The sequence below is a fragment of the Girardinichthys multiradiatus genome, chromosome 1 (genome assembly GCF_021462225.1).
Source record: "Girardinichthys multiradiatus isolate DD_20200921_A chromosome 1, DD_fGirMul_XY1, whole genome shotgun sequence".
Classification (NCBI taxonomy): Eukaryota; Metazoa; Chordata; class Actinopteri; order Cyprinodontiformes; family Goodeidae; genus Girardinichthys; species Girardinichthys multiradiatus.
Genome location: NC_061794.1, coordinates 17805405 through 17819832, shown reverse-complemented (window position 1 = coordinate 17819832; position 14428 = coordinate 17805405). Strand labels below are relative to the sequence as shown.

The window sequence follows — 14428 nt, the reverse complement described above, 5'->3', positions numbered from 1 at the left end:
TGTGGTGAGCTAGCTTAGCTGTTCAACATGTACCTTAACAGAAACATAACCCAACTGCAAATAAAAAAAAAGGCAATTTGGTTAAAATGTCTTAGAATTGCACAAGATTGAATATTGTTTTAACAACACTTTTAAATGAAATTATTCATTTCTAAATGGTTTCTTTATGTTGCTTAAAAGAGAAACCTCTAACATTCAGAACCCTCTTTAGCCAAGCAACCGTTAGCCGCTAGCATGGGTTCAAGCCGTTGGTCACGTGGGTTGTGGAGCCTGCGTTAGCTGTGCAGCAACGGTGCTCTTGAACAGACCACTGTTTTCACTCGCGGGTAAATCCTTTCTCATTTAAGGCTGCATCAAACCTCTTCTGTGTTTTAGTTAACTTATACACTTTCCATTCAGCATGCATTGTTGGACTATTTCTTATTTTCTGTAAGGCTTTGCTGCTTATCTGCGCTCAACTTTTCAAGCTGCTTCCGATCTGCAGCTAAAGTAGCAGCAGGCACAACACGCAGAGGGGATGTCGCGCGGGTAAGTGTGAGAACAGTAAACTGGGTTGATATATACTATTTTAGAGCTAGAAAGGCGGATGGTGGAGCTTTACACAAACGTTGTTGTGGCTCTTTCGTTTGTTCATTGGTAAGTGGATTAGCTGATGTCTTGTTTTGCTCAGAAGCCTGAGTTTGTGTATTTCTCCCAACTCCGCACGTCTAGTGACACCGCTGGTGGTCTGTTGTCTCATGGTAGAAAGCTGTGAATGTTGAACACGGATGTGTTCCAGATATGGTCTTAATACATATGCATAGAACTCTGTACATGACTGTAGGGAGAAAGCAAACACTACATTTAAAAGCCGAGAGAAAAGTATCCTAAACGCTTCATTTTCGCTCCTAAAACTAGTAGCGAGCTGACTAATTGCAGTAACGGACGTGCTCCGCTTGGGGTGCTAAACTTTTCCACCTAACGTCTCTACCAAGTGTTGGTGAGTCTTTTTAGCCGGTTACTGCACGTTGGAGCGTTTTTAGTTTATTATTGTTGTTATTGTTATCATTATCCACCACAGGTTTTGTTTTATGAATCACGCAGCCGTTTTCTTGGTGTATGCAGGTATTCGTTATCTTTTTATCTCGAAGTCTTTGTTTTATCGAATGTAATGTTTGCTACTTTGCTAATTGCTAGCTGTCCCAACTTAATGGAAGAAAAGTCACACTTAACATGCACATAGAAATTGGCATTTGTAAAGTAGAAATTACATATTTTGCTTAATACTCAATAGAGCACGGTGGCGCAGTTGGTAGCACTGTTGCCTTGCAGCAAGAAGGTCCTGGGTTCAATTCCCGACCGGGGGTCTTTCTGCATGGAGTTTGCATGTTCTCCCCGTGCATGCGTGGGTTCTCACCGGGTACTCCGGCTTCCTCCCACAGTCCAAAGAAATGCCTGTTAGGTTAATTGGTTACTCTAAACTGCCCTTAGGTGTATGAATGAGTGTGTGCATGGTTGTTTGTGTGTTGCCCTGCGATGGACTGGCGACCTGTCCAGGTGTACCCCGCCTCTCGCCCATAGACTGCTGGAGATAGGCACCAGCTCCCCCGCGACCCACTATGGAATAAGCGGTAGAAAATGACTGACTGACTCAATAGAGTTTTAAAAAACGTTTATTTGCCACCATTGACTAAACGTATGTCCGAGTCTGTAACATAAAACAAAGAGTTTAAGACAGCAAGCTCAATTCGTAGGCAGTGGCAACTGGCCCAGTGACAAATCGACTCCTAGCCAGTTCTTCCATTCACCAGTTCTTGCTCCTTTTTTTCTCGTATGCACCATTTCTTTAGGGCTCTCAAGTTTCGATCTGAGCTTGGACTGAGATTTCGAAGGCTGACGGAACAATCGCCATTTTAAATAATAAAACAGACTAATTTAATATATTTTCTAATTTCTTTAATACTATTGTTTTATAAGAAAACGAACAGATACCGCCCTTCAAGTTATATACCCAAACAACGTAAGTTAGTGTGTTGTTTGTGTGTGTGTGTATGTATATATCTTTTACACGTGTTTATGAATAGAGTTTGTGCATGTAGCAGATTTTGCTTTTTTAATCACAGATGTAGGGGGCTCCAATTTAAAACGCTTGGGCTCAAGTCCAGCCATTTTGGCTGTCATTACTGATGATAAGCTGCCATCGAGTGCCAAGCTTTTCCTGGTCTTTGTCTTGTTTATGCCAATCATAGAAAAAAGTCTCTCTGCATCTGCATTGGAGTGGGGAAGGACAAGAACAAGTCTCGAAATGGTAGACAGCCATTTAAATCTGTCCATACCAGTCAGCTTTGAAAAAAGTAAACCAATAAGTCCTAATTAGTAAGATCTTACTTAGGTTTAATAACCTAATGTGAGGTACGTGTATACCCACACATTACTTACCCTATTCCTAAGTGACGACATGGTCCCCCAAAAACATCCATTGTCAAATGTGGCAGGATCTGGCACAGGGATGTCCATTTAACTGATAGTCAAGAAACTCCTCGCTCAGTTTGTCGTGCTCCTGGGCCCATGGAATGGAAGCACCTCGGGAAATCTAGGAAGAACAAAATGTACAAAAAACAAAGATTTTGGGAGGGAGAAGGGAAGAAAAACAACAGGATTTGTGTGTCCAATACGTACCTGTTCACAAAGTACAATGTATCCCCACAGTAATCACAGTATTGTACACCACTTATCACGTTTTCATTGATAAAACACTCTGCTAAACCTAAACACTGGTACAACACTCAATGATACACACGGTAATATACGCAAATCATTCAATAATGTAGCAAAAATGATTGCGACAATTTAGGTTTTCTGAATTCATTAGGCAATTTCAATAATTTCGAGTTAATTAAACATGACTTTAGTCATAATTGGCGGTAGTGGAGTTTCACTTTACGGATGCGAAGGGGGAAATGCACAATTTTTACTGCTATTGAATTGTACATGCAACTGTCTGCATACAGTGTGCAATACACTATTTTATGCAAGATTCAAAGCAGGCATAAAAATTGCTATATTTTGCAGTCTCTATGCATTTATTATAGTGAAAATTCAAAATGAAAAATTCTCTCAACAATCTCGAAAGATTACAAACAAATAAAACTTAAATATACATTAACTGTATAACCTTTACACTATTTTAACGTATAACATGAATAACTTTGTATAACGTTTCAGCCAGAATAAATTAAAATAATCTAACATCATCTCAAAACTGAAAACAGTAGATTTTTTAACAAGGATAGAGCAAAGAACTCCTGGAAACTTAAATTGTTTTCTTAAATAAGCCATCTGACAGCTATCACTGTCCTTTCTCAGCCTGACTCACCGAGAGCATCGCTCAGCCTTCTTTTGCTAGCAGTTTCATTGATGAAGTCTAGCTTCCACTTTCTCTTTTTTTTAAAACCTGATTTTATTATTTTTGATGGCAGCATGGTCATCGGTGTCGTTCTTAACTTCTGACTGTTGCTCTAAACACCGTCTCTGTCCGTTGTGCCAAGGCAGGAACAAACCATTTCATGCAGATGCCATGGGATGTTTGGTCAATACTTTTTCGTCTGGCAGTGGGGACATATAACTTTTACTGCCAAAAACAAGTAAAAACAAAGACATCATTAACTTTATTATGTTTATGTTTATGCTTGATTATGTTTAATAATCTTTACCTATTTTTGGGGCCACGTTCAATCAGGGGCCCTTGAAATTGTTCTAACTTTCCCCCCTACATGGCGCCACTGCCTGTGAACAATCCATTTTGTACTTTTTTATGTACCGTATTTTCCGCACTATAAGGCGCACTTAAAAACCATAAATTTTCTCAAAAAATGACAGTGCGCCTTGTAATCCGGAGCGCCTTATATATGGATCAATTGGTTAATTGGTTGATCCATACTGGTTGTACACGGCGCTCTGTCAAAATGTTTCAGTACGACTGGTAAACTACAAAGCCGCACCGCTTGCAGCATTACGGCTACCGTAGTCAGGGGCGTCGCCGAAGTAATAGCGGTAAACACCTGTACTGTGCTTACTCCTAGTCCAACACCACTTGAGTGTGTATAACGACCCCAAAATTGCACCTTTCAAGAGACACGCTTACGATGCTGAGTTCAAACTCAAGGCTGTCAGCTACGCAGTCGAACATGGGAATAGAGCAGCAGCGAGAGAATTCAACAGTTAACGCTACTATATTGTGAATGTACTAATGTTTGATTTAGTGCATCAAACTGTTTCTTTTACGTGTTTACTGAATCAGGGAAAAGTTCCCTTTCACGTTTTAACTAACGTTTGATTTCAACTTCAACTTCATAGACTCCAATGCATTCCTAACGTGCGGTTGGCTCTATTCAATAGATTTCTATGTAGAGGAGACCTTACCATGAGAGTGAATGGAGTTATCAGAACGCTGGTTTGTAGTGTATTAATAAAGTTTGACTGACTGACTTATCTGACTGTTTTGTTGACATTCTCTTTAGCACAGCTCCATCTAGTGGATGCATAACGCAACCCCAGTCAAACGTTTGACTGCAGTAGCTTCTATTCTATGCGCCTTATAATCCGGTGCTCCCTATATATGAAAACAGTTCTAAAATAGGCCATTCATTGAAGGTGCGCCTTATAATCCGGTGCGCCTTATAGTGCGGAAAATACGGTAACAGTTTATTTGTCGTGGTAGTAAGGTGTTTTCAAAGAATTGGGGAGGTAAAGAATTATAAAAATGCTGTGATGTTGTACATAATCTAATCGTATAAGTTCCTGAGAAAATTATATTACACCCTCTTTCCATTTATTTTGGTTCTGACCCCCATTTGAACATGTTGACTCTTGTGAATTATAAAACACTAAAACATCTGATAGATATGAAGTCCCATAACCACATTTCCTAATAGAAAACTTGGAGCAGATGATAGAAAATTACTTAAAATCCTTTGCTGTATGAAGTGGATACTGCAGCTAAGCTTCTGAATTTCCCTTAGGTGTGCATGGTTGTTTGTCCTGTGTGTCTCTGTGTTGCCCTGCAATGGACTGGTGACCTGTCCAGGTGTACCCTGCCTCCCATCCGAAGACTTCTGGAGATAGACACCAGCTCCCCCCGCGATCCACTATGGAAGAAGCGGGTATGGAAAATGGATGGATGGATGGCAGTACAGCTGAGAGTTTACCCAACCTTCTCTGACAGTGCCCACCCACCCATTCCCATGTTGAAGAAGATAAAGTTCATGAAACATGGAATTAAAAAAATTAAGGAGCGAAAGTAGCTAAATTACTGATGGCACGAATGTCCAAAGCCACTATCTCTTGTTTTGTTTTATCTCAGTGGATGCTTTAAACATCTTGTTTTCTACATCAGATATTTACTGGAAGTCTTCAACCTGACCTTTAGTCCTCAATCATAAAGAGGTTGCTTACATTAGTGCTTGATAAACTAAACATGATGAAGCTCATTCTATTTGCTTGCTTTAGAGTGACAATATTTTTAATTAGCTTCTTGATTTCCTGAATAATATTATGACTTCATGACAGACATTCACGCTTTTCATTGGAAACCCACTGTAAATAGGGATGTTATGCAGCCAGCAGCTATTTGCCCTGTTGTGGCATTTAATTTAAATGCATTTCACATTTCCTTCTCAATCAAAAATACTTATTTGGCATGTACTTAGGTACTCATTTGTAACTGTAACATCCTTGTAAAGCACATGTCCTTTGTAGTTTTTTTGTTGGCAATTATGAACAAAGTTGTCTTTAAGTTTCAGGTCATTTATTTTGTGTAAACAGTTCCGGTGAATATATTTGGGTTTATATTTCAAACGTGAATAATATCTTCTGACGCTTGTGTGGCCTGTACGTTTACATGCGACACGTATTTCTGATAGCCCTAGCATCAGAAATACGTCTGTAACGTCTGTAACAAAAAGGTTGACGCCACATTCAAATTATGTGGAATTAAACTCAAGTTTTAAAATAATCAGCTGTATCCCATATTAACCCATCTTCCTCATAACACCTGTAGCACAGTGTGTATCCGAAGACATTTTTGTTTTGACTCCATACCTTCTGGTGAGTGTTTTATTTTAATCAATAGTTACTGTGTTTACAGAATGGACGAAGAGGGTGATAAGTCATCCATTGTGACTAGTTTGGATAGATCGGAAAAGAAAACCGACGTTGAGTGTAAAATAAAATGGACCCAAGAGGAGGTAAACAAATATATTTTGTTGGTGTAAAGAGCAGTTTTTTTCTTAATGCTGTGAGATAACCATGTCTAAAATTATTTCTCTTTTTTCTGACATGCAGGATGAAAACCTCAAAATCCTTGTCACTAACTTTGGAAAAAAGGACTGGAAAACCATTGCTAGTTTTTTACCAGTTAGTGCACGTAGAAGCAAAATCAGTGGAAAAGAGATTAAGTTAAATTGTTTCTTACAAAACAGATTAATTGTTGAATCATGACATCACCCAGGTTTATGTTTCCTGTTTTCTCTGACAGGGTCGAACAGAACTGCAGTGTATTCTTCACTGGAAGAAACATCTGGATCCTGAATTAGTGAAGGGACCTTGGTCTAAAGAGGAAGATGAAAAGGTGGGGAACTGTTTGTGAAATTTGTTGCAAACTTGACTCCCATGTGGAATAACCGGACTGTTTGGGAGGCAGAGTGTGCAATGTTGAAATGAGGCAGGCATTAAATAAATATTGCCCTGAGGGAGAATCATTCTGAAAAATTATTCACATAGCTGGAAATACTAAACAGATTTTTAAGCTTTCATGTCAAAAAGGTAGCAATTCTTACAAATTTGCTGCCCCAACAAAATTACTAGAGAAAATTAGATATATTAGTGTACCGTGGAAAAAGCATTATATATGCCACAGCTCTCAAATATTTCGGTAATCATGTTTTATCATGATTGGTGCCTGGTGTCTATCTCCAACGGTCATTGGGTGAGACACACAAGACAGACAGCCATGCAGGTGCACACTCACGCCGAAGGGCAATTTCACAGTAACCAATTAACCTAACAGTCATGGTTCTGAACTGTAGAAAGAAGCCAGAGTACCCAGAGAGAACCCACACATGCATGGGGAGAACATGCAGACTCCATGCAGAAAGTTTTACGGCTGGGATTCAAGCCCCAGACTTTCTTGCTGCAAGGTAACAGTGCTACCAACGGCGCCACCATATAGCCTCTTATTAGAGATCAACAGATTCTAATTTTGTCTAAAATACAAAATGTTTTTTTGTCCTACTCTAATTTAGTTTTGGTTGTACATTTGTGTTCATCTTATGCAGATAGTGGAGCTGGTGAATAAGTATGGTGCTAAAAACTGGACGGCAGTTGCCAAGCACCTAAACGGCAGGTTGGGCAAACAGTGTCGGGAACGCTGGATTAACCACCTCGACCCAGTTATTACCAAGGCTTCCTGGACTGAAGAAGAAGACCTCATCATCTACAAAGGCCACTGCATTCTGGGTAACCGATGGGCTGAGATTTCCAAGCTGCTCCCCGGAAGGTAAGTCAGTTAGTCAATACTGGTTAACCGCTTCAAATGTATTCTGTGATTTAGATGTACAGTAAGTTTCTATTGTTTTTTTTTTTACTAAAGAAGACTCAGCAGCTAATTTATATTATTACATATTTGGAAACTTCCAACAGATCTGAAAACTCAATCAAGAATCATTGGAACACCACCATCAAACGCAAAGTAGAGATTGGCTTTTTCAAAGGAATAGCTGAAACGATTTCCATTGATATTCATCATTTTATGGATGGAGAGGTAAAGCACTTTGAAACTAGCAAACACTGCACTGAGTCATCCATCTTCATTTCAGCTCCTGTGAAAAAAATCTTGTCTAGGTTAAATTTTGTAACGTGATTGTGAAAAAGCTTCTTACTTTTGATAAAGAATGTGAAATCTGAGACTTGTGCGTTCATTATTCTGTGATCAGAATGAATTTCAGGAGCATGTTTGTGTTAATTGTTGATTTATGATGCATGTTGTGTACTAGGTGGACTTCAAATGTGACGTTGTTATTGATGCTGATCCAGTGACGCCTGAACTTGTGGTGCGTTTATGTAAAATTTTACTTCAAGCATGTTTTTATATCAAGTGTACTGGAGAAAAAGTTCTAAATATTCTGTTCAAAAGTGTTGCCCATTAAAAACTGTCCTTTAACCTCAATTCTTGCTCGTCTTCAGATTAAAACGGGGACAGAGAGCACAGACATCACAAAGCAGCAGGAGTCTGATATAGCGAAACAAAAGACAGCTGTTCAGATTCAGCCCACTTCAGCTTCAAGAAGAGATGTGTCGTCCCCCAGCCCTTCTCTGCCCCGCAGTTCCAGCTCCAGTCCAGGCTCTGTTGTTGCACCACCAGCCACGCAGGTGGACCAGAAAAGGTTTGCTGAGGCAGCCTTGAGGATGATTGCTGAGGACATGCTGCCACTCAGGTTAATTGTTCTGCTGATGACTTAATGTTGGATTTAATTAGATTTATAAATTCATTTGTGGAAAAAAAAAAAAAAACTAAATTCTGTTTTCTACCCATAGCTTTGTTGAAGGTGCAGGCTTCAGGTCATTTATGGGTACCATCTGCCCTGAATACAGCAAACTGTCCCAGCGCATCATCGGCATTCAGCTCTACGAGGATGTGGAAAGAACCATCAAGCCTCAGCTCATCCGTGACCTCAAGCTCTCCCTAGCTAAAGCCAAAAATGGTGAAGGTGCCATTCATGTGACCTGTGACCTATGGGCAGGGGATCAGGCCAAACAAGTGGAGGATCCTATCCTTGTTGTCCAACTCCACTTTGTTAGTGAGTCTTGGCAAATCCGCCGCCCTATTGTTGCCTTTCGTCACCTCAACCACAAAAACCTTAGCGTCGCTGTGGCCAGTGAGCTTGAGGGAGTGTTGCTGAGCTACGGTATATTCCCTCGCCACATTGGCTACGTCCTTGCCAACCAGGCCAAAGAAATCCTAGCTGGAAATAACTTGTTTTGTGACTACAAGATTGTGTGCTCATCGAACAGGGGAGAACCAGATGGAGATGACATCTTGGCCTTTCTGTCAGATGAGATCTCTGAATCAGAGTCTCCTTTTTCAGAGCTACAAATTGGGACAAGAAACACGTGTGTTGCCAGAACTTTGCAGGTTGTGATCAGGGACGCCCTGAAAAATTCCAGAGTAGTGGAGAACCTGCTCTCACAGATCCACAATGTGGTTGCTTTCTTCAGGAGCAGTTCCTACTGGAGTGAGGTAGGAGAAATTGAAGTTACTATCAATTATTAAAGCACACAAACCTTTATAATGAGTTATCTGTCTCTCAGCTAGAATGATTTGAAGATGTTTTTTTTTTTTTCAAAATAAGGTGACAGGAATTGTCAATATTTTGCATGTCTCGTATTTATAACGCCCGCAGTTTTACAATCCCAAATCTGCTTTTTTTTCCCCCAGCTTTTACTAAAGGAGGGCAACGTGTCACTGTGCCCTTCATCCACTAACTGCCGCTGGAACTCTATGATGTTAGCCTTACGGCGTATGGTGCATGAGACCACCTGGAGCATCATCATGACTCTCCTGGCCCAGGCTCGCATTGAGGCCACAGACACAGCCAGCGCGCCCCCTCTGATCATGGTGAAGAGGGAGCAAGTGGTTGATATTTTGGGTCTCCTTGAGCCTTTTGAGGAGGCTTTGCAGGTAATTGTTTTTTTTTTACAAAATATTTAGTTTTACAAATGGAAATCTGATAACTGTGGCGTGCAATTGTCTTCAATGCTTTGTATAGCCATCCAATTACAGCTGAATGTCTTTTTGGGGTATGTCTCTACCGGGTTCGCACAGATACGAACTGAATGAAGTGGAACTTAGAATTAAGAAGTAATCTGAATATGCATTTTTCCAAATATGAGCCTAATTACCAAATTACCTTTTAAATACTAATGCCTAGGATGTTGTTGGCAAGCAGGCAATGTAGAGAACAAGCCAGCCCACTGCACGTCGCTTCCAATCCTGGCTTATGTTGTTTTCCTGGTTCTTCTGCACAGAAAGCAGCTGATGGTAGCAGTGCTGACTTCCTGAGGCATCAAAGCGGTGTCTGCATAGTTCGAAAAAGTGCAAAGCTGTGCGCAGCATAACTGTACTGTAATGTAATGTGACTTGTTCTAACATTTTGAAGTTCATGTAAAAGCATATGTTAATTAATTGATCTTTTTAATTGAAATCCCAGAGACTGATGCATTTTTGCCAGCGCTTTGAAGCCATTCTGCATGGAATACCAGAAAGTTTGGTCCATGTGGATTTGAGTCCAGAGCAGAATGCTCTATGATCAACACAACATGATGTGTTTCTTCATATTTGGACCTTGGGTCCCTATCCAAAAATGTTAAATAAATAATTAATGAATTAATAAAATAAAAAATCACCTTCCAGTTACTCCTATAATTTAAAACAGGTGGGTGTCCCAGAGACACTGTTCATTGTTCTTAATATGGTTTCATTATTACTTGACCATGCAGTCCTTTTAGTAATGATATAATAAAGGCTTAATTACTCTGTTATTGTGCTCAGCATGTTTTGCCGAGGATATGGTCAGAAGGCTCGAACAAATAATTTTCTTCTTATCATTTTCAGTGGGGAAGTCTGTTTCCAAATAAAAAGGTTCAAAATACAAACTGCCTGAATGAGTTACAATTGTGTTTAGAGGTTCCACTGCAGTTTGCATTTTCATCTTTGCAGTATTGTTCAAGCTCATTCAGGTTGGATGAAGAGAGTCAGTAAACAGTCTTCCCTCCCTTACGTTTTTAGTTGCATGTTGGTCTGGACTTTGACTGGGACATTTTAACACACAAATATGCTTTGATTTAAACCTTGCAGCTCTGGCTCTTGTTTAGTGTTGTTGTCCGCCGCCCCAGTGCCTCTTCTAATAGGTTTTCCTCCATGATTGTCCTGTATTTAGCTTTGTGCATCTTCCCATTAACACTGATCAACTTGCCCGTCCCTACTACAGAAAATTATCCTCACAGCATGCAGCTGCCTCCTCCGTCTTTCACTAAGGAGACTGTTCAGGGTGATGTCCAGATCTTACACAACAACTAATATTTTCCATGCAATTTTGATCTTGTCTGACCAGAGCACCTTCTTCCACATGTTTGCTGTGTCTCCTACATGCCTTGCAGCAAACCGCTAATGGCTTTTGTGTATGAGTGGCTTTTTTCTTGCTACTTTTCAGATCTGTAAAGTACATGACTAATAGTCATCTTAGCCCATCTGATTCTAGTGAGATTCTCCCACAAGAGCTGTGGATCTCTGCTGCTCCTCCAGAGTTACCATAGCTCTATTGGCCGTGTCTCTGTTTAATGCTCTCCTTGCCTTGCTGGTCAGTTTATGTGGACAGCCATCTCTTGGTAGGTTTGCTGTTGTGACATCTTTTGATTTTCAGAAATTTATTGAAGGCGATTGAATTGTGAGATGTTCAAAGCTAAGACACAATCCCTGACACGTTCACCATGTTCCTTGATGCTGTTTTACTAATATTCTCTGACAACATGGTCTATCTGTTGGTGTATCACATAAAATCCCAGTGAAGAACATTGAGGTTTGTGGTTGTAGCATCACAATATTTGGAGAAGTTCATGCAGCGATATCAGGAGAAATTCTAACAATGCTTTTTTTTTTTCCTTTTTAACGTAGGTGCTTCAAGGGAATGGATTAACCGTATCTTTCATCATCCCCTCCCTCATTGGCCTCGATAAGACATTGGAAAGCCGAGTGACCAACTACACTCACTTCTGCAAGGCCCTGCGGACAGGCCTTTATACACATTTCCAGTCTCTGATTCACAAGAAGGAGATTATACTTGCTACTGTGCTTGACCCCAGGATGAAACTGAAGGTACTCGTTTTTTCAGAAAATGTAGCAGCATGTATATTTGCCATTTGATAACATGAGATGAGTGAGGTGCTTTAAAGTCAGAATGTGTGCTGAATTTGATCTCAATATTAAAAGACACTTTATGAGTTTCTCTAGTGCTGTGAGTATAGTAGTAGTTGTTACCTTAAGCTACATCAAACTCAGCACAGCTTCATCTGTTTCATTGTTTCAGCCATTTTCTGATGCCACCGCTGAAACCCAAACAGAGTTCCTAACACCTCCGTCAAAGTCCGAGGCTCACAGCATCTTAGAATCGTTATTAGAAAACAAGACTGAGCCAGCACCTGTTTCTGTGGAGGAAACCAAGGAGCAGACAACTAATCCATCGACAAAGAAGGAAGACGGGGCAGAAGAAAGCCAAGCTGACATCAAAGTTTCAACAGATCCATCTGCGGGCAGCTCGGATGACAACTATGATGGTGTTGGCGAAAGCGACCTCAAGCGCAAGTCCATCTTCAACTACCTGCAGCCTCCCGTAAAGACTATGAGGATTTCAGAGCTGGACATGTACCTGTCTGACCCCATGTGTGAAAGCGGCTCTAGCCTTTTGTACTGGAAGTCAGCCTTTCAGTTCCCCCGGCTGCAGGACATTGCCAAGAAGCTGCTGGCTGCACCTGCCGCCTCTGGGGGCTTTGACAAGCTTTATCCAATGGCAGCTTGTATCATAAGAGCCAAGAGGAACCGCCTCCCGTCTCACACCACTGAGAGACTGCTTCTGTACAAGAACTCTATAAAGACCAGGACTGTAAATCGGGTCAGTGGAGTTCCCAAACACTTAAAGGTTAAGTGAGGGTTGGTCAGATTTTTGTCCTGATGTTTTAACAGCAAATGCCATCAAAGTTGCCACATTGAAGTAAGCAGTGGTCTTATCTGCTTGTTGCGTACAAATATTATGTTTAGTTACTGTAAAGTTATTTTTGCATTATAAGTCTACAGGTCTGACTGTATTTTGGTGCAAATGGAGTACTTTTCAGTAGCACTGTTTATGCAACAGATGTGTTTTTCAGAACTGTGCAAAACAAATGTAATCAAATATGCAGTACTGTTTCATATGTACCTGTGTAGGAGCTTGCCTTTGGAGGACCTTACACCTTATACATGAGCTATACATATATCCTCCACTTATGAAATTGTGATGAAGATTGTACGCCACGTGCAGATAGTGTGTTGTAATAAATTTGCACAAGCATATGTAAAGTAGTTTGGGTATTATTAGTGTTTTAATGATTGTATATAGTTTGTATATCTGAGGTTTGACTTTCAAGCTGACTAGGAGGTTGTAGTTAATTTGATCACATTTATTCATTTTGGGCCTATTAGCAGTGACCTAATCTCTGCATGGAAAGTGGTAAAGAATGTTTGCAGGAAATAAAGCAAAGGTGAACAATATTTCTTTTTTTTTTTATGACAAGCGTTTTCTTATATGAAAAAACTCCAATATGTAGTGTCTGTGCTGCCTCGCCTTTAGATCACTGTGCAAAGGTTTTAACAACACTTAATGTTTTATTACTTTTCCCAGAAGCTGGACTTTCTGGGTAACTTGATATTGCTTTAAAAAGCTTTTTTTTTTTTTATAAATTTGGCCAAGATTATGTGGAGCCCTTTGCAGAGTTTGATTTTGGGCCCCAGTTCAGCCTGCAAGTCAGAACAGCATTAATATCTCTTCTGTTTAACCCCACTCAGGTACAATGGTTTAATAGCAAGGCAATGAAATAATTTTGTTTTTCTTCACACGGAATGTATTCAATTCATATAATTAACATTAATAAAAGGTGAAGACAAGGATATTGATCTGACTTGTGTTATATACTCAGGTAAATCAGGAAGGTGGGGCCAATTTAAATGCTTATTACAAGCATACACAGAAAATCAGAATTTGATGGATTTAATTGGTATTTACAATGTGCACAATCTGTGACTCCAGTAGCAGAAACGCCCAGTGAATTGATGGACACTTTGTTCCATCAATTGGTTTTCTCTGAGGTCTAAGCCTGAGTGAAATTTTTTTTTAGACAAATACCACAAAAAGAGGACAAGAATATTCAGAGGATTCTCTATAGGGTCCAGGTCAGGTGGACTCCATGCCTCTCTACTCCCCGTCCAGACTCATGGACGATCACCTAGACAACATACCCCTGTTGCTTTGTATACATTTTTCTACCACACCTTTTCCTTCCACTCAACTTTCCATTGATATGATTTGATTGAGCACATTGGGCACAACCAGCGTCTTTACCTTCTCTTGTAGGGTGTCAGTGACTTGCTGCTGTGAAACTGAAATAGGCCATAACATGACCATAATGTAACATTTCTGCTAGAAAAATCCGGTCCAGTGTACTATATATTTTTTGGGCTTTTCATTAGCGGTAAGCCATTGCAATTAAAATATATAATTTTGATTATAAACCCATTATTTATAATAATATATCAAGGAAATCTTTCATTAAACCAACAACTTATTTGGAAAATTGTTTTAGTTGC

At 40.0% G+C, this 14428-nt stretch overlaps 1 protein-coding gene across 2 annotated transcripts; it reads left to right on the top strand.

Annotated features, from left to right (window-relative positions):
• The first annotated feature begins 216 nt into the window (after positions 1-216).
• On the top strand, positions 217-13732 carry mybl2a (v-myb avian myeloblastosis viral oncogene homolog-like 2a). 2 transcript variants are annotated; one of them, XM_047376288.1, is made up of 14 exons: positions 217-326; positions 435-528; positions 6125-6224; positions 6322-6393; positions 6515-6607; positions 7065-7175; positions 7314-7534; positions 7678-7798; positions 8031-8087; positions 8221-8471; positions 8572-9274; positions 9473-9715; positions 11708-11908; positions 12120-13732. In XM_047376288.1, exons 2-14 carry the CDS (start codon positions 518-520, stop codon positions 12735-12737), a joined length of 2802 nt encoding a protein of 933 aa, XP_047232244.1. In that variant the 5' UTR covers positions 217-326; positions 435-517; the 3' UTR covers positions 12738-13732. The 2 variants fall into 2 exon arrangements, with proteins under 2 accessions (XP_047232244.1, XP_047232252.1); XM_047376296.1 differs by lacking the exon at positions 7065-7175 and having other exon boundaries at positions 280-528.
• Positions 13733-14428: the final 696 nt, after the last annotated feature.

Coding starts and splice junctions, on each gene's coding strand:
- mybl2a (XM_047376288.1), top strand. Junction 6,608..7,064: donor CTAAAGAGGAAGATGAAAAG/GTGGGGAACTGT, acceptor TCTGAACTGTAG/AAAGAAGCCAGAGTACCCAG. Junction 8,088..8,220: donor CAGTGACGCCTGAACTTGTG/GTGCGTTTATGT, acceptor GCTCGTCTTCAG/ATTAAAACGGGGACAGAGAG.